Source organism: Myotis nattereri (genome assembly GCF_964212035.1).
Source record: "Myotis nattereri genome assembly, chromosome: X".
NCBI classification, from domain to species: Eukaryota; Metazoa; Chordata; class Mammalia; order Chiroptera; family Vespertilionidae; genus Myotis; species Myotis nattereri.
The window spans coordinates 43,715,715-43,734,765 of record NC_138078.1 but is presented as its reverse complement, the minus strand read 5'-3'; the positions used below and the strand labels follow the sequence as shown (position 1 = coordinate 43,734,765).

The following is a 19,051-nucleotide window of genomic DNA, read 5'->3' as shown; positions in this document are numbered from 1 at the left end:
ATATGCAGAGTGGCCCTGGAGACAGGGTTTGGAACATGGACATGGGTGGAATGGCTGTGGAACTTGGGTCTGGGGCAGGTGCCCATAGCGTAGCCATGATGCTGGGGTCTAGGGCAAGCACAAGGTTGGTGGTGGCAGCCTTAGTATTGGAATGGCACAACAGTGGCTTCTTTTTCATAGAGAGGTCTCAGTAGAATCCCACTTTAAAGAGAGTCTGTGGTAGTGATGGCTGTTGCTAACCTCAGTGGCAAAAGCTGCCAGTATCCTCTGTGGTGGAGGATGCTGGGGTCTAAATCAACAAACATTTTTGGGGTCCTCTACTATTAAAGCTGTAGGAATTCATGGCTGTGCTTAGGACTATTGATATGTTCAGTGGCTAAAGCTGCCAGGGTCCTCCACAGAGCAGACCTTGTGCCTGATACTGTTAGCACCCACTGTTTATTTGTTCTTAGCCTTTTCAATATGTCTCCATCATACTGATTTCACCAGCAATCTTTCCTATGTGATCATTCTTTTTTTTTTGTTCCACAGTCTTGTTGCAGCTTCTTAATTAGACACTGTACCTCTACCATGGCTATTTTCATTCATGCATCGCTGTCATCTGGGGGGGTGGGGCGGGCAGGCTGGTATCTTCTACTCTGACATCTTTCTGACATCACTCAGTAAGATCTTTATCTCTTTGTATCTTATAATAATTTTTGGCTTAAAACCTCTTTTATGTGACATTAGTATAGCTACTCTTTTTGCTCTCTTTTGGTTACTATTTGCTTGGAATAACATTTTACATCCTTTCACTTATTACCTAGTTATGTCTGGTTTTAAGTCACTCATTTGTAGACAGCATAAAGATAGGTGATGTTTATTAATTATGTAAATATCTGCCTTTCAATTGGATAGCTTAATTCATTAATATTTCAAGTAATTACTCATAAAAAAGTGCTTATACAATTTTTCTGTTTAATTTTATGAGCTTTTATCTTTTATGTTATCAATTCTTGCATTACTGCCTTCCTTTGTGTTTAATTGGATTTTTCTTGTGCACCAATTTGATTCCATTTTTTAAATATATTTTTATTGATTTCAGAGAGGAAGAGAGAGGGATAGAGAGATATAAATATCAACGGTGAGAGAGAATCATTGATTGGCTGCCTCCTGCATGCCCCACACTGGAGATCAAGCCGGCATCCCAGTCATGTGCCCTGACTGGGAATCAAACTGTGACTTTCTGGTTCATAGGTCAATGCTCAACCCCTGAGCCATGCTGGCCGGGATCCACTGTATTTTTTTAATGTTTCTACTTTGGATTTGAATCTGTTTTACAGATGTCAAATATTATAAGAGCCTGATATGATTACAAATTATTTGATAAAGATTATCAAATATTGCAGGAAACACTTTGATTTAATGAAGCACAATTTGAAAATGATCAATTTAACAATTCTAAATTTTTCCCAAGAGTTGTCTTCCAGAGTCTCACTGGGTTCCAAAATAATAGTTTCACAGAATGGAACTAGAGCTTTCAAAATTAAAATTGGTTTTTGTTTCTCTAATTATATCACCAATGCAGGCACTGGTTTCCTAATTTAAATATATACATGGCTGGTGATTTCACAAACTCCTTCAAATAGGCAATGTTACATTCATTTATCTTTATCACTAAGAGTTGTTTTTAAAGATTACACTGAATCTCCATTTTGTAGCAGAAGGCATTTTCCTTCTCTTTTTGTCCTCATCTTGCCTTATTGGCATTTCTATTTTCCTCTGTTTTTAGCCTTTTTGAAGTAAATAGAGGCCTGGTGCATGAAATTCCTGCACAGGTAGGGTCCCTAAGCCTGGCCGGCAATCAGGGCTGATTTGTGGGGCAACCAGCGGGGCAATCAGGGGGGTCCGCACTGGTACCCGCCTTGGCCAGCCTGGCACCACCTGCTCACTGGCCCTGCCCCTCCACTGTTGCATGTTGCCTCCCTTTGTGGCCCATTCACCCATCGCCTGCTCCACAAGATATAGCTTGTGTCACCTCCGCTGGCACCTGCCTTAGCTGGCCTGGGGCCTGCAGGCTGGGGGTAGCTCCTGCGTTGAGTGTCTGCCCCCTGGTGGTCAGTGTGCGTCATAGCAACCTGTCATTCCGCTGGTCCTTCCACCATTAGGTCAATTTGCATATTAGGCTTTTATTATGTAGGATAAGTTTTCTTACCTTCTGATTTGGCTGTAGAGGGAGTGTAAAAATAGACTTCCAGTAGGTCCAGGTAAAGAACACAAAGATGGCATGGTAGAATATGAGGTAGATAACTGAAATTTAAGAAAAAAGAAAATGTGTTCACACTATCCTTTTGTCCATTTCTAAGAGTTCAAAAAGACATAAAGCTAAAAATCAAATTTCCGTTGTGTTTTCCTATTACCAAATTTTTTAGTATTACTATAAAATTTAAATTATTTTTCCCATGCAGTGAGAGAAAATATTATAATGCCAAATTTTGAAACAACGCCCTAACTGGTTTGGCTCAGTGGATAGAGCGTCGGCCTGCGGAGTGAAAGATCCCAGGTTCGATTCCGGTCGAGGGCATGTACCTTGGTTGTGGGCAAATCCCCAGTAGGGGGTGTGCAAGAGGCAGCTGATCGATGTTTCTCACTCATCGATGTTTCTAACTCTCTATTCCTCTCCCTTCCTCTCTGTAGAAAATCAATAAAATATATTATAAAAAAAAATTTGAACCAACGACTTTCTGGATGTTTCATGTTTGAAAAGTTGCCATGCAATTCTGAGAATAAAGAGAAAATGTCCTTTATGACAATATGGGGGAAGGTACAATAGCCAATTGTTATTAACTCTGCCACTGTGGGTGATAAAAAATAATAATAATAGTATTTTCACAGCACTATAGAGTTTACAATGTGCTTTCATAATATCTTATTTAATTTTTCATTACATTTCTGAGATTGCTGATAAAATAGGGATAATTGATTAACTATAGGGTTAGTTGATTATGCCAGTTCACACAACTACTATCCTATCTAATAAAAGAGAAACATGGTAATTGGCATACGACCACAACCCATCCCATTGGCTAATCAGTGAGATATACAAATTAACTGCCAGCCAAGATGGCGGCTGGCAGCCAGGCAGCTTGAAACTAACATGAGGCTTGCTTGCTTCATGACGGAGGAAACCAACGTTCCCCGCCTGCTTTGCCGGCCTCTGAGCCTGCAGTTTAAGAAACACTGTAACAAATATAGAAGCTAAATAAAACTCCAGAAACCTACTTTCAGTGAGGCCGGGATCTCAGAGCTGGAGTTATACAGTGTTTCGATTATAGAACCGAAACAAACCAGATACCTTCCTTCAGCAGCAGAGGCCTCAGAGCTGGAGCCAGAGCTAAAGCTGGCCCAGAATAAAAAAAAGAAAAAAAGGAGCAGTTGGGAGCTTCAGTTGGCCTGAAAACAGCCCTCAGCCCCTCACCCAGACTGGCCAGGCACCCCAGTGGGGACCCCCACCCTGAAGGGTGTGTGACCAACTGCAAACAGCCATCATCCCCTCACCCAGGCTGGCCAGGCACCCCAGTGGGGACCCCCACCCTGATCCAGGACACCCTTCAGGGCAAACCAGGCAGCCCCACCCATGCAGCAGGCCTCTATCCTATATAGTAAAAGGGTAATATGCCTCCTGGCACCGGGATCAGCGTGACAGGGGGCAGCACCCAAACCCCCTGATTGCCCTGCGGCTCTGTGTGTGACAGGGGGCGGGGTCACAACCTCCCTATCCACCATGCTCTGTTCGTGACAGGGAAAGGTGCCCCAACCCCCTGATCAGCCCTGCTCTGTGCCTGATAGGGGGAGCTCCCTAACCCCCTGATCGCCCTGCGGCTCTGTGTGTGACAGGGTGCGGCGCCCCTTCCCCCATCCCCCTCACGGGCCCTGCTCTGTGTGTGATGGGGTAGAGCCATAACCTCCCCATTGGCCCTGCCCTGAGTGTGACAGTGGCCGAGACCCAACCCCCTGATTGGCTCTGCTCTGTGGGTGATAGAGGGCGGCGCCCAAACCCCCTGATCCGCCCTGCCCTGAGTGTGACAGGGGGCGGTGCCCCAACTCCCCTATCGGCCCTACTTTGTGAGTGACAGGGGGGAGCTCCTCAACCCCCTGATTGACCCTGCTCTGTGCGTGACAGGGGGTGGTGCCGCAACCTCCCCATCGACCCTGCCTTGAGTGTGACAGGGGCAGGTGCCCCAACTCCCCAATAGGCCCTGCTTGGAGCCTGACCAGGGGCTGCACCTAGGGATTGGGCCTGCCCTTTGCCACCTGGGAGCAGGCCTAAGCCAGCAGGTCCTTATCTCCCAAGGGGTCCCAGACTGCGAGAGGGCACAGGCCGGGCTGAGGGACCCCCCCCTCCCCCCGAGTGCACAAATTTTTCTGCACCGGGCCTCTAGTATAATATAACCAGGTTTTGAAAAGTATATTTCTGCTTCTAAATCACAAGGTCTTTTCAATAGCTCCAAAGAATACACACTATTGAAATGTGAGCTGTACCTTTAAGACAATTGTAAAAGTGGTTCACTGCTGCTTTTCTCTGTATATTCTTTGCCTCCTATATGGGAAGTTTCAGTACTCTTCACAGACTTCATTATAAGATTAAAGGTTAGTTTACAGTTCAATTTCGAGTACTTGCATGGTAAGGTCTTATTACTTCCTTTTTACAAACTTTTAAAAATTGTTTTTAGAGGGAGAGGAATTGAGATAGGGAGACATCAGTGTGAGAGAGAAAAATCCATCAGTTGTTTCCCACACAAACCCCTACCAGGGGTCAAACCCACAACCTGAGTATGTACCCTGACAGGGAAATGATCCTGCAAAATTTTGATGTACCAGATGATGCTCCAACCAAATGAGCCACACCAGCCATGGCTGATTACTTCCTTTAAAAATGTTTTTAAGGAGGAGGGAAAATGGCGGAGGTATAAACGGACGTGTCCTGTGCCTTGTCCTGGAGCAGATAAGGGTGAGCAGCTGAAACGGGTAACATGCAGCCCGAATAGGCAGAGGACTTTCAGCTGGGAGACTGTCTGCAGCTAGGAAAGACCGAGAACCCCCAGGAAAAAAGGGACGGTTGGAGACTGCAGCTGAAGACTCTCGTGGTGCGCCAGCTAAGCAGTGGAGACTGCACCATCTTGGGTGGTTGTTGCCGGCATCCAGAGACCAGCTACTAACCTGGAAACAAGGGATCTCAAGCAGCGTGACTGCGTGAACTCAGAGGAGCACTGCTTCTTCTCACGGAAAGGTTGGACATCCCCTAATGGGGGTGCCGAAATGTGTTGTATTTTGTGCCTTTGAATTAGCGCACCAGAGAGAGAACTACATAACCAAACACCTTGAGAAGAGAAATCATGGTGAAACTAAGAAACAACCCAAATATGAAAGAAAAACAGGCATCATCAGAAAAGGAAGTAAACGAAATGGAGGCAATGGAGGCAAGCAACCTGTCAGAGAAAGAATTCAGAGTAATGGCCATAATGTGGATGAAAAGAATGGAAGACCAATTCAACAATATGTGTAGGAACCAAGAGGAAATGAAGAAGAACCAAGAGAAAATGAAGAGAAACCAAGAAGAAATGAAAAATGACATCACTGCCATAAAGAACTCAATGGAAAGTATCAACAGTAGACTAGAAGAAGCAGAGGACCGCATCAGCGAGCTAGAATACAAGGTAGAAAAAAATACCCAAACAGAGCAGCTTCTAGAAAAAAAAATTAAAAAGCAGGAGGAGAGCCTAAGAGAACTCTATGACAATACTAAACAAAACAACATCCGAATAATAGGGGTGACAGAAGGAGAGGAAACTGAGCAAGGAATAGAAAACCTATTTGAAAAAATAGTAACAGAAAATTTCCCTGATATAGGGAAGAAAAAACTCACACAAATCCAAGAAGCTCACAGAGTCCCAAACAAAATGAACCCGAAAAGACATACACCAAGGCACATAATAATTAAATTGGCAAACACCAACGACAAAGCAAGAATCTTAAAAGCAGCCAGAGAGAGACAGAAAGTTACCTACAAAGGATCCCCCATCAGACTAGCGACCGATTTCTCAACAGAAACACATCAGGCAAGAAGGGAATGGAATGAAATATACAAAGTCATGCAAAGGAAGGGTCTGAATCCAAGAATACTATACCCAGCGAGGCCATCAATCAAAATTGAGGGTCAAATCAGGAGCTTCACAGACAAAAACGGTCTACGGGAGTTTATTACAACCAAACCAGCAATGCAAGAAATGCTAAAGGGTCTGCTGTAAGTAGAAAAAACAGGAAACAAAGAAGGAATGCAGCGGTAAAGAACAAAAATGGCGACTAACAAGTTTCTATCAATAATAACTGTAAATGTAAATGGATTAAATTCCCCAGTCAAAAGGCATAGGGTAAATGAGTGGATAAGAAAACATGACCCATATATCTGCTGTATACAGGAAACTCACCTCAAAAAAAAAGACGCACACAGACTGATGGTGAAGGGATGGAAAAAGGTTTTAAAGGCCAATGGAAGTAAAAAAAAAAAAAAAGCTGGGGTAGCAATACTTATATCTGACAAATTAGATCTCAAAGTGAAGGACATAAAAAGAGATCAAGAAGGCCACTTCATAATACTAAAGGGAGCAGTTCAACAAGAAGAAGTAACTCTGGTAAATATATATGCACACAATATAGGAGCACCCAAATACGTAAGAAATCTTCTGGAGGAGATCAAGGGAGAGATTGACAGCTATACAATCATAGTAGGGGACCTTAACACCCCATTATCTCCACTGGACAAATCCTCTAAACAGAAACTCAGCAAAGAAACATCAATCCTAAATGACTCACTAGATCAGATGGAATTAATTGACATCTTCAGAACATTTCATCCCAAAGCCACAGAATATACATTCTCCTCAGGTGCACATTTGTCATCTTCAAAGATAGACCATATATTGGGTCACAGACAAAGTCTCTTCAAAATCAGGAAAATTGAAATCATATCAAGCATCTTCTCAGAACACAAAGGCATAAAACTGGAAATCAACTACAACAAAACAATCCAAAAAAATCAAACACATGGAGACTAAATAGCATGCTATTAAACAACAACTGGGTTACCAATGAGATCAAAGAAGAAATAAAAAACATCATGGCAACAAATGACAATGAAAACACAACAATCCAAAACCTATGGGACACAGCAAAAGCAGTCTTGAGAGGGAAGTTCATAGCTCTACAAGCCTACTGCAAGAAACAAGAAACAATGAGAATAAATGACCTAACTCTACAACTCGAAGAGTTAGAAAGAGAGCAACAAAAAAGGCCCACTGTAAGCAGAAGGAAGGAAATAACAAAGATCAGAGCGGAGATAAACGACATAGAGACCAAAAAAACAATACAAAAGATCAACAAAACCAAGAGCTGGTTCTTTGAAAGGATAAACAAGATTGATACACCTCTAGACAGGCTCACCAAGAAACAAAGAGAGAGGACCCAAATAAACAAAATCAGAAATGAAAGAGGAGAAATAACAACAGACCTCATAGAAATACAAAGGATTGTTAGAAAATACTATGAACAACTCTACTCCAACACACTAGACAACCTGGAGGAAATGGACATATTCCTAGATAAATACAACCTTCCAAAACTTAACCAGGAAGAATCTAAAAATCTCAATAGGCCAATAACTATGGAGGAAATCGAAGCAGTCATCAAAAAGCTTCCAGCAAACAAAAGCCCGGGGCCAGATGGCTTCACAGGGGAGTTTTACCAAACATTCAAGGAAGACCTAAAACCGATCCTCCTCATACTATGTCAAAAGATCCAAGAGGAAGGAACACTTCCCAGCTCATTCTATGAAGCCAACATCACCCTAATCCCAAAACCAGATAAAGACAATACAATGAAAGAGAATTATAGGCCAATATCCCTCATGAACATAGATGCCAAAATCCTCAACAAAATCCTAGCAAATCGATCCAGCAGTACATCAAAAAGATCATACAACATGACCAAGTAGGATTTATCCCAGGGATGCAAGGATGGTACAATATCCGCAAATCAATAAACGTGATACATCACATAAACAAATTGAGAGGAAAAAAACCACATAGTCATATCAATTCATGCGGAAAAAGCATTTGACAAAATCCAACACCCTTTCTTGAGAAAAACTCTCAGCAAGATAGGAATTGAGGGATCATACCTCAACATAATAAAAGCCCTATATGACAAACCCACAGCCAACATCATAATCAATGGGCAAAAACTAAAATCATTCCCCCTAAAAACAGGAACAAGACAGGGATGCCCCCTCTCACCACTCCTGTTCAACATAATACTGGAAGTACTAGCCGTTGCGATCAGACATGAAGAAGAAATAAAAGGCATCCAGATTGGAAACGAAGAAGTAAAACTGTCCTTATTTGCAGATGACATGATACTGTACATACAGAACCCTAAAGACTCCATCAAAAAATTATTAGACTTAATAAATGAATTCGGCAATGTAGCAGGATACAAAATTAATGCTAAGAAATCCATGGCATTTCTTTACACCAATAGTGAACTTACAGAAAGTGATACCATAGAAGCAATCCCATTTACCATTGCACCAAAAAAATTAAAATACCTAGGAATAAACTTAACTAAGGAGGTAAAAGACTTATATGCTGAAAACTACAGGACACTGAAAAAAGAGATAGAGGAAGACATAAACAGATGGAAGAATATACCGTGTTCATGGATTGGTAGAATCAACATCATCAAAATGTCCATACTACCCAAAGCAATTTATAGATTCAATGCAATCCCCATTAAATTACCAACGGCATATTTCACAAATCTAGAACGAACGTTCCAAAAATTCATCTGGAATAAAAAAAGACCCCGAATAGCTGCAGCAATCCTGAGAAAGAACAAAGTAGGTGGGATCTCAATACCAGATATCAAACTGTATTACAAAGCCACTGTTCTTAAAACAGCTTGGTACTGGCACAAGAACAGATATATAGATCAATGGAATAGAATAGAGACCCCAGAAATCAACCCAAACCACTATGCCCAATTAATATTCGACAAAGGAGGCAAGAGCGTACAATGGAGTCAAGACAGTCTTTTCAATAAATGGTGTTGGGAAAATTGGACAGATACATGCAAAAGGATGAAACTAGATCACCAACTCACACCATACACAAAAATAAACTCAAAATAGATAAAAGACTTAAACGTAAGATGGGAAACCATAAAAATTCTAGAGGAATCCATAGGCAGTGAAAACGCAAACATATGCCGAAGAAATTTCTTCTCTGATAATGCTCCTAGGGCAATGGAAACTAAAGAGAAAATAAACAAATGGGACTACATCAAAATAAAAAGCTTTTGCACAGCAAAGGAAACCATCAACAAAACAACAAGAAGACCCACTACATGGGAGAACATATTTGCCAATGATACCACCGATAAGGGTTTAATTTCCAACATTTACAGGGATCTCATGAAACTTAACAAAAGGAAGATAAACAATCCAATAAAAAAATGGGCAACGGACCTAGATAGACACTTTTCAAAAGAGGACATACAGAAGGCAGAAAGACATATGAAAACCTGCTCAAAGTCACTAATTATACGAGAGATGCAAATCAAAACGACAATTCGTTATCATCTCACACCTGTCAGAATGGCTATCATCAACAAATCAACAAACAACAAGTGTTGGAGAGGATGTGGAGAAAAAGGAACTCTTCTGCACTGCTGGTGGGAATGCAGACTGGTGCAGCCACTGTGGAGAACAGTATGGAGCTACCTCAGAAGACTAAAAATGGAACTCCCATTTGACCCAGTGATCCCACTACTAGGAATATATCCCAAGAAACCAGAAACGCCAATCAGAAAGGATATATGCACCCCTATGTTCATAGCAGCACAATTCACCATAGCTAAGATTTGGAAACAGCCTAGGTGCCCATCAGTAGATGAATGGATTAGAAAACTGTGGTACATATACACAATGGAATACTATGCTGCGGTAAAAAAAAAAAAGGAACTCTTGCCATTTGCAACAGCATGGATGGAACTGGAGAGCATTATGCTAAGTGAAATAAGCCAGTCAGAGAAAGATAAATACCACATGATCTCACTCATTTGTGGATTATAGAGAACAACATAGACTGATGAAAAGGGACAGACCCAAAGACTGAGAAACAGCGATCAGGCTATCAATCCCCAGAAGGAAAGTAGGGGAGGGTGGGTGTAAGGGGAAGAGCTCAACCGAAGGACTTGTATACATGTATATAAGCCAAACCAATGGACATGGACAACAGGGGGATGGGAGCAGGAGTTTGTGTGTGGGGGGGAGGTTGGGGGTTAATGGGGGGGATGAGGACACATTTGTAATACCTTAACTAATAATAAAAAAAATGTTTTTAATTGCCTGGGGTGACATTGGTTAATAAATTTATATGCTTAAAGTGTACAATTCTATGATTCATTTTCTATATATTGGATTTTGCGTTTTCTTAACTTTGAGTGTTGCAAACAAAATCTTATTACTTCAATTCATCAGAAAGACTCAAGGAAATTATGTTACAAGCATGTTAATAGGGCTGAAACTTTCATACATTATGGTTGAATTAAAAAAAAAAAAAAAAAAAAAAAGCTGGCCCTGACTGGTTTGGCTCACTGGATAGAGCATCGGGCTGTGGACTGAAAGGTCCCTGGTTCGATTCCGCTCAAGGGCTTGAACCTTGGTTGAGGGCACATCCCCAGTAGGGGGTGTTCAGGAGGCAGCTGATTGATGTTTCTCTCTCATCGATATTTCTAATTCTCTATCCCTCTCCCTTCCTCTCTGTAAAAAATCAATAAAATATATTTTTTTTAAAAAGAGAAAGAAAAAGAAATAATGACTGAAAACTTCCATAACCTGGTGAAGGAAAAAGATACACAAGTCCAAGAAGTACAGGAAGAACCAACAAGATGACTCTAAAGAGGCCCACACCAAGACACATCATAATTAAAATGGGAAATGATAAAACAAAGAGATAGGAGAAACCAAGATGGCGGCATAGGTAAACATTGGAGTTTGCTGCCTCGCACAACCACTTCAAAAATACAGCTAAAAGACGGAACAGACATCATCCAGAACCACAGGAAGGCTGGCTGAGTGGAAATTCTACAACTAGAAGGAAAGAGAAAAGCATACGGAGACTCAGAGGAGGAGCTGAGCAGAAGTAAAATACTAAGGTGCGGAGGTGCATGCCGAGCGGGCTGGTGGCTGAGGGCGCGGTTGTCTTTTTCAATTGGGAGGGAGGCTCAGGCTCTGAGCTCCAGTTCCGGGCAAGTCTTTGGGGACCCAGACTCATGCGGGAGAAGCGGGACTGTCTGGCATCGGTCGGAACTCAAGGGCAGCTTTCTCTCTGAGGGGCTTGCAGTGATTGCCGGGACACTGAGAAGCAGAGCCTTTGAGGGCAGGACTGAGAGCAGCCATAACTGCTCGCTCCACCCTGTGGATCCCGTGGGACCCACCCCATCCCACCCAAGCTCTGCACAAAGGCTTTTGCTGGGTAGCCTCAGACAAAGGCTAGATTAGCACCTCCCTAGAGATCCAGGAGAGAGTGTCCCCAGTGGTCAGAGTGGGACCATCCAGTTTGCAGCTCCTTGGACCTTTAAAGGACACACTCAGGGGGCAGACCAAGTGAGCACCAAAGCCCCATTGAAGCAAGGCTTGCCCCAGAGGGGTGTCTCCAGCACAGAAGTTCTCCCACTGCAGACACAGCTGATTCTCACAGCCAATTGGCCTGGAGGTCATTCCCTCCCAGTGTTAACTACAACAATCAAGGCTTAACTACAACAAGACTGTGCATAAAGACCACAAGGGGGTGCACCAAGAGTTCCCGGCCTGCGGCAGCCCAGCTTGGAGCTCCGTTTGCAACAATGTTGCAATTATGGAAGCTAAACAAAGCCCAGATAGCTGCTTTCAGCCGTCAGCGGGCTCAGAGCTTAGAGTGCCAGTGATGGCAACAGAGTTTCAATTATAGAAGCTAAACAAAGCCAAGATAACCTGCTTTCAGCAGCTGAGGCCTCAAGCTGGAGCCGGCCTCAGAGCTAAAGCCAGCTCTCAGCTCCAGTGACAGCCATAGAAGGTAAATAAATCCCAGAATAAAAAAAGAAAGAAAGAAAGGAGGGGTTGGGAGCTTCAGTCACCCGCCAGCCTGAAAACGGCCCTCATCCCCTTACCCAGACTGGCCAGGCACCCCAGTGGGGACCCCCATCCTAAAGGGGGTGCAGGCAGCCTAAAAACAGCCATCAGCCCCTCACCCAGACTGGCCAAGCACCCCAGTGGGGACCCCCCACCTTAAAGGGGGTGTGGCCAGCCTGAAAACAGCCCTCAGCCCCTCACCCAGACTGGCCAGGCACCCCAGTGGGGACCGCCTCCAGAAGCCTCAGCAGCCGGTCTTGCCTTGCGACCTGGGAACCGCCCATCAGCGGTCCAGGCTGCAAGGCAAGGCCCGCCCCGAGAAGCCCCTGCAGTGAGTCTTGCCTTCCCCGAGAAGCCCCAGCTACTTTAAAAATAGGAGGATCTCCTTTTGAACCAATGTGTTTAGATTCATGATTAGTAAAACAATATGGAACTAATGAAATACAGTGATAGGAATTAGGAAGTGTGACACTGATGGTTCTGGGCATGTGGAGGGTGAGGGACAGAAGGGTACACACAGTCTTCCCTTCAGTTCTGCTGGAGAGATGAGCTCTGAGGGCCGGAGCTGCTCCATGCACAGAGGAGGTGGGTGTGGTCAGTGGCTCTGTTACAGAACTTCTTGCCAAGCAGAGACCTTAACCAACCCACAGGAACCTTTTTACTCCAGAAAACAGAAAAAGCCAGTTCCCAATGTACATGGGAAAACCAGTGTACCCTCCTGTGCACAGTGTCCTGATGGAGTGACGGGGGAGGTGGGCGAGGGGAGCAGTGCAGAGTTGTTAGGCAGCTGGAGTGGGAGTGGAAATGCCATGAAATGTCCACAGTCCTGGCTGTGCCCACGGCCTGGGCGGCTCCTCCAGGCACTGGCTGAGGGATTAGGGCTGATTCTCTCAGGAAGGGAATATTCCATGGGTGAAAGATTTACAGGCTCAGGGTGGGCCGTGTGTTAGTTTGGGGCAAATCCCTCAGCATTCCTGCTGCCAAGCCCTCAAAGGAATGAGGTAGAGGCACCCCTCACCCCAAGACCCCTTCGTGGACATTTTAGCATCTACTTGATTTTTAATCCCTTCAGGGAGACTTTCTATCCTGAAGTCCCATCCCACCGCACTATTGCTGTTTGTCTGCCAGCTGGGTCGAGCATCAAGGGGAAAGGGGGTTAATACTCACTGAAAGACTACTGATCCTACCGGGAAACCAACCTATTTACTGTACTGTTGTAAATATCATACCCTTTATATACTGTATATTTGCTTCTTTTAAATAAATTGAAATGTCTTAGAAAAAAAGAAGAAGAAAAAGGCAAGGCAGGGCGGGACCCAGAAGCCCCAGAAGCCGCCTGATATGGTAGTAACTCTATCAGTAAGCACTCTGAAAGTCAGTGGCATAAATGCACCAATTAAAGGACAAATTATGAGGGTGAATCAAAAACAAAACCCACTTTATATATAAAGACACATATAGATTAAAAGTAAATGAATTAAGCTGCAGCCTGTTTTGCTCAGTGGATAGAGCATTAGCCCGTGGACTGAAGGGTCCCAGGTTTGATTCTAGGCAAGGACATGTACCTCAGTTGCTGGCTTGATCCCCAGTCCCTATCAAAGCATGTGCAGGAGGCAACCAATCTATGTCTCTCCCTTTCCCTTCACTCTCTCTAAAATTCAATGGAAAAATATCCTTGGGTGAAGATTAACAAAAACAAAGTAAATGGATTAAGTAACATTAAAGAGATTATAAGAAAAATATGTTCCAAATTCTGTTGTATAATGGTTATGTTTAAATTATTAGCACCTAAGAAATTGGGTGAAGGGTATATATAATATGCTGCAGTATTTTATAGTTTTTTAGATGTATTATATTATTCCAAATTAAAATATTAAAAAATTTAAATATTAATAAAATATTAATTGAAATGTATCTGCATTACATGAAAAATCTCCTAATTGCTTCTAGCATAATTTATTAAGTTGTTCTTAAATTTACAAGGGTTCAATTAAAAAATATCTTAATTCTAAATGATATACTAGAAAATATATAATAGTGCAGTTATAAGCACTTATCTGAAAATACAAATTTAAAGAAGTGAATTTAAAGAAAGGATTAGCCAAAGAAAATATATGCACAACCCATGGACACAGACAACAATATGGTGATGGCCAGAGAGAAGTGGGGGGCAAGAGCTGGGTAGAGGGGGAAAAAGGGGGGAAATAGGGACATCCTATATAATAATAATAAAAGGCTAATATGCACATTGACTGAATGGCAGAATGACTGGTTGCTATGATACGCACTGGCCACCAGGGGGCAGATGTTCAATGCAGGAGCTGCCCCCTGGTGGTCAGTGCACTTCCATATGGGGAGTGCCACTCAGCCAGAAGCTGGCTCATGGCTGGCCAGCGCAGTGGTGGTGCCAGGAGCCTCTCCCACCTCCGCGGCAGCACTAAGAATGTCCAACTAAAGGTTTAGACCTGATCCCTTGGGGGCCTAAGCCTTTAGTCGGACATCCTCAAGGGCTCCCTGGCTGCTAGAAGGATGTCTGACTGCAAGCTTAGGCCTGATCCCTTGGGGAGTGGGCCTAAGTTGACAGGTGGACATCCCCAGGGGTCCTGGACTGTGAATGGGCACAGGCTGGGCTGAGGGACTCCCCTCCCCCCCGAGTGCACAAATTTTGGTGCACCGGGCCTCTAGTATGTATATAAGTTCTTTGGTTACTCTCCTCCCACCCCAACTCCCTCCTTCTGAGATTCATCCATCAGTTCCATGCTTCTCTATCTGTGGATCTATTTTGTTCATCAGTTTATTTTGTTCATTAGATTTCCAGCAATGTTATCATTTATAATTGAATGAGGAATAAAAGCTTTACAGACTAGAAAAAGCTAAAGGAGTTCATTATCACTAAGTCAGCATTACAAAAAGTGTTAACAGCTCTTCCTTAAGAGTTATAAAGACTAAAATGTTTCCTTAGCTGATTTGGTTCAATGGCTAGAGTGTCTGCCTGCAGACCCAAGGGTCATGGGTTCAATTCCAGTCAAGGGCATGTATCTTGGTTGCAGGCTCCTCCCTGGCTGGGCCCTGGTCGGGGCTTGTGCAGGAGGCAACCGATTGATATGTTTCTCTCACATCAATATTTCTCTCTGTCTTTCCCTCTCTTCCACTCTCTCTAAAAATAAATGTAAAAATATCCTCAGGTGAGGATTAACAACAACAACAAAGAAGAATAAAATGTCATTACATAAGTATCCTTCAATAATCACTTTAAATGTAAATGGCCTAAATATTCCAATAAAAAGATATTGGGTAGAGGGTCCTCCTTGGGAGGACTCTGCAGGGAATGACTGTGACACAGGGACCCAGCCACTCTGCAGCAGCATGGTGCACCTGGCCCAGCCACCACAACTCAGCACCTCAGGCTGCCCCAACCCATCACTGTGACCCATCACACCAGATCTAGTGCACTTTGCCCCACCGCTGTGGACCCCTCCCCCCCGCCGAAAGGCCCCACAACTGCTGTAACTCAGTGCACACAGCCCTGCCCAAGCACTTCTGGCCCCACCAATGTGACCCAGTGCACCCACCTTGCTGCTAACCTCCACAGTGGTCTGGGCCACATGACCCTACTAACAGAAGTCAGGGTAGGAAACTGAGGTGTTTGTCTGGGAAGGTACTGCTAGGACTGAGGGCCAGGTGGAAACTGAAAAAGCTGTAGATCTGTGCAACTGTGAGCAGAGAATAGGATGTGAACTGGACAGTAGGCACCAGGAAGGAAGATCAGTTCTACCTAAGTGGAGTGCAGGGGAAGTACCCTTTCTCCCACCGGCAGAACGACTGTTTCTGCCCTCCCTTGCAACAACCCCAGGCAAGGGGGAATAGCACTGGCCTGGAAATTTGTACATATAGGTCTGGTGGTGCAGGAGAGTCAGACATTGGGCCTGATTAGACGGAGCCTGGGCAGATGCCACACCTAGAAGGGGCAAAAGGCACTGAAAGTTTGGAGTGCCAAGCTGGGCTGAATTTTAACATTTTTATTTTAATTTTATTAATATTTTAAAGCCCTTCCTTCTAGTGGTGGTGGCAAAGGGGTGTAAGCAAACCAGGCAGAGCTGAGACATTGGAGGAGAACAAGGGCCCACCCATCTGTCCTGCACACTACAGATGCCACTCCCAACATGAGTCTGTTCAAACCATCCTAACCAAGACCAGATACCCCACAGAGCTCAGTTCTGTGGAGGCAGGGAAAATGGGACAGATCAGGGACATTCAGAGTGTTATACCCAAGGCAGACCCAGTATCTGGGCTACAACCCAACAGACCCCATGGGTCTCCACCATGGTGGGATTCAGCCAGGTTGCCCAGGACCAAGCAGAGACAGTGACTCACACTGACTGCCACCAGGGAACCTCCAAGGAGGCCCAGGACCAACACACCAAGGGGCAGAATAAACAATACCATTGCAAAATCCAGTGACCTCCACAAATAAATACCAGATCCTAACTTTATTTCTCTTCCTAATTTGCTTCCATATTCTCCTTTTTGGTTCTCCCCCTTCCAATTAATTGGGTCTCTAGCCAATTGGTAATGTTTGTTTTCTAACATTTTCTCTTTCTTTTTCAGCCTTTATTGTAGATTTGTTTTGATTTGTTTTTCATGTTGTTATTTGGTTTGGCGTTGTTTTGCTCTGTACGCATCTGAATAACAGCTGGCACTACATAATATGAGTTGAGCCTTATAGTCAACAAGCCTGAAGGGAGACCCCACCCTCAAATCATGCATCAGAAATCAATACCAATTATAACAGAAGAGCTAAATTAACCTGCATGAGGGACATTCCTAGTACATCGAGCTTAGTCATTCAAAGAGACTGCACAACTAAGTCACATAAGAGACTTTCTACATAAGGCCACCCCATGAAGACTGGAAAACAAAGCAGTTCTATCTAATAAATGGAAACAAACACAAAGAGAAAGCTAAAATGGAGAAACAAAATAACAACCCCAAAATGAAAGAAAAGGAAGATTAACCAGAAATTGATCTAAATGAAATGGTGGCAAGCAATTAGTCAGATACAGAATTCAAAATAATAGTTATAAGGATGCTCAAACATCATAGCAAGAAATACAAGTGATATCATGAAAACTGTAAGAAATTTAGGAGGAAGTAGATCAGAATGAAAAAAGATATAGAAATCATGAATAAGAATGATTCAGAAATAGAGAATGACATAGCAGAAATAAAGAATACCCTGGAAGAAATCAACAGTATATTAGAAGAAGCCCTAGTCTGACCACATCACAGGGGAGATCTACCAAACATTCAGAGAACTAACACCAATCCTCCGAAAAATACTCTGAAAAATTCAAGAGTAAGGAGCACTTCTAAGCTATATTTATGAGACCATCTTAAGTCCAAAATAAAATAATCACACTACAAAGAAAGAAAATAACAGGCTAATGTCCCTAATAAATATGGATACTAAAATGCTCAACAAAGTATTAGCAAATCACATCCAGCAATACGTTGAAAAGATGATACATCATTACCAAGTTGGATTTATTTTGGGGATTCAAGATTGGTAAAATAGGAGAAACCAAGATGGCGACATAGGTAAACACCGGAGATTGCTGCCTCACACAACCACTTCAAAAATACAACTAAAAGATGGAACGGACATCATCCAGAACCACAGGAAGGCTGGCTGAGTGGAAACTCTACAACTAGAAGGGAAGAGAAAAGCATACCGAGACTCAGAGGAGGTGCGGTGCGGAAGTAAAATACAGAGGGACAGAGGCGCATGCGGAGAGGGCTGGTGGCTGAGGACACAGTTGTCTTTTTTCAATCGGGAGGGAGTCTCAAGCTCTGAGCACCAGTTACAGGCAACTCTCTGGGGACCCAGACTCATATGGGAGAAGCGGGACTGTCTGGCATCGGTTGGAACTCGAGGGGAGCTTTCTCTCGGGGGGGCGGGGGGGGGGGGGCTTGCAGCGATTGCCGGGACACTGAGAAGCAGAGCCTCTGAGGGCAGGACTGAGAGCAGCCATAACTGCTTGCTCCACCCTGTTGATCCCCTGGGACCCAGCCCCACCCAAGAGATGCAAATCAAATCAAAACGACAATGAGATACCATCTCACACCTGTCAGAATGGCTATCACCAACAAATCAACAAATGACAAGTGTTGGCAAGGATGCAGAGAGAAAGGAACTCTCATGCACTGCTGGTAGGAATGCAGACTGGTGCAGCCACTGTGGAGAACAGTATGGAGTTTCCTTAAAAAACTAAAAATGGAACTCCCATTTAACCCAGTGATCCCACTGCTAAAGGGTGTCCCAAAATTAACGCAAGAAGTAATTTTGATAGAAAACACAGATTTATGATTAAAAATTGTAAAGTTTTTATTGATTCATAAAGCATACAGTATAGGGTTATGGATGGAATAGCATATCTGGTAAATTGCTGCCACAGCTTTGCTGGCAAATACACTCTTTTGTTGAAATTTTCCATGACCGTTTTGCATAAATGTGGTTGAATTTCGATGAGGCTCATTTTCATTTTGATGGCTTGGATAATCGACAAAATTGTCGCATTTGGGGTTCAGAAAATCCACAAGTGATTGTTGAGAAACAAATGCATCCACAACGTGTCATTGTTTGGTGTGGATTTTGGGCTGGAGGCATCATCGGACCATTCTTCTTCAAAAATGCGGCTGCTGAAGCAATAACAGTTAATGGTGCTCGCTATTATGACATGATAATCCAGTTTTTTTTACCTAAATTGGAGGCCATTTACCCGATATTCTATTCCATACATAACCCTATACTGTATTTTTAATTAATCAATAAAAAATTTAGCATTT

General features: G+C 43.4%; 1 protein-coding gene across 1 annotated transcript in view; it reads right to left on the bottom strand.

Annotated features, from left to right (window-relative positions):
- ZDHHC15 (zDHHC palmitoyltransferase 15) overlaps nucleotides 1–19,051 on the bottom strand; it is a 404,696-nt gene that overhangs the window by 317,350 nt on the left and 68,295 nt on the right. Inside the window, exon 3 of the mRNA XM_081080817.1 lies at nucleotides 2,195–2,289. Coding sequence (XP_080936943.1) covers nucleotides 2,195–2,289 — 95 coding nt within the window. The remainder of the gene's footprint in view (nucleotides 1–2,194; nucleotides 2,290–19,051) is intronic.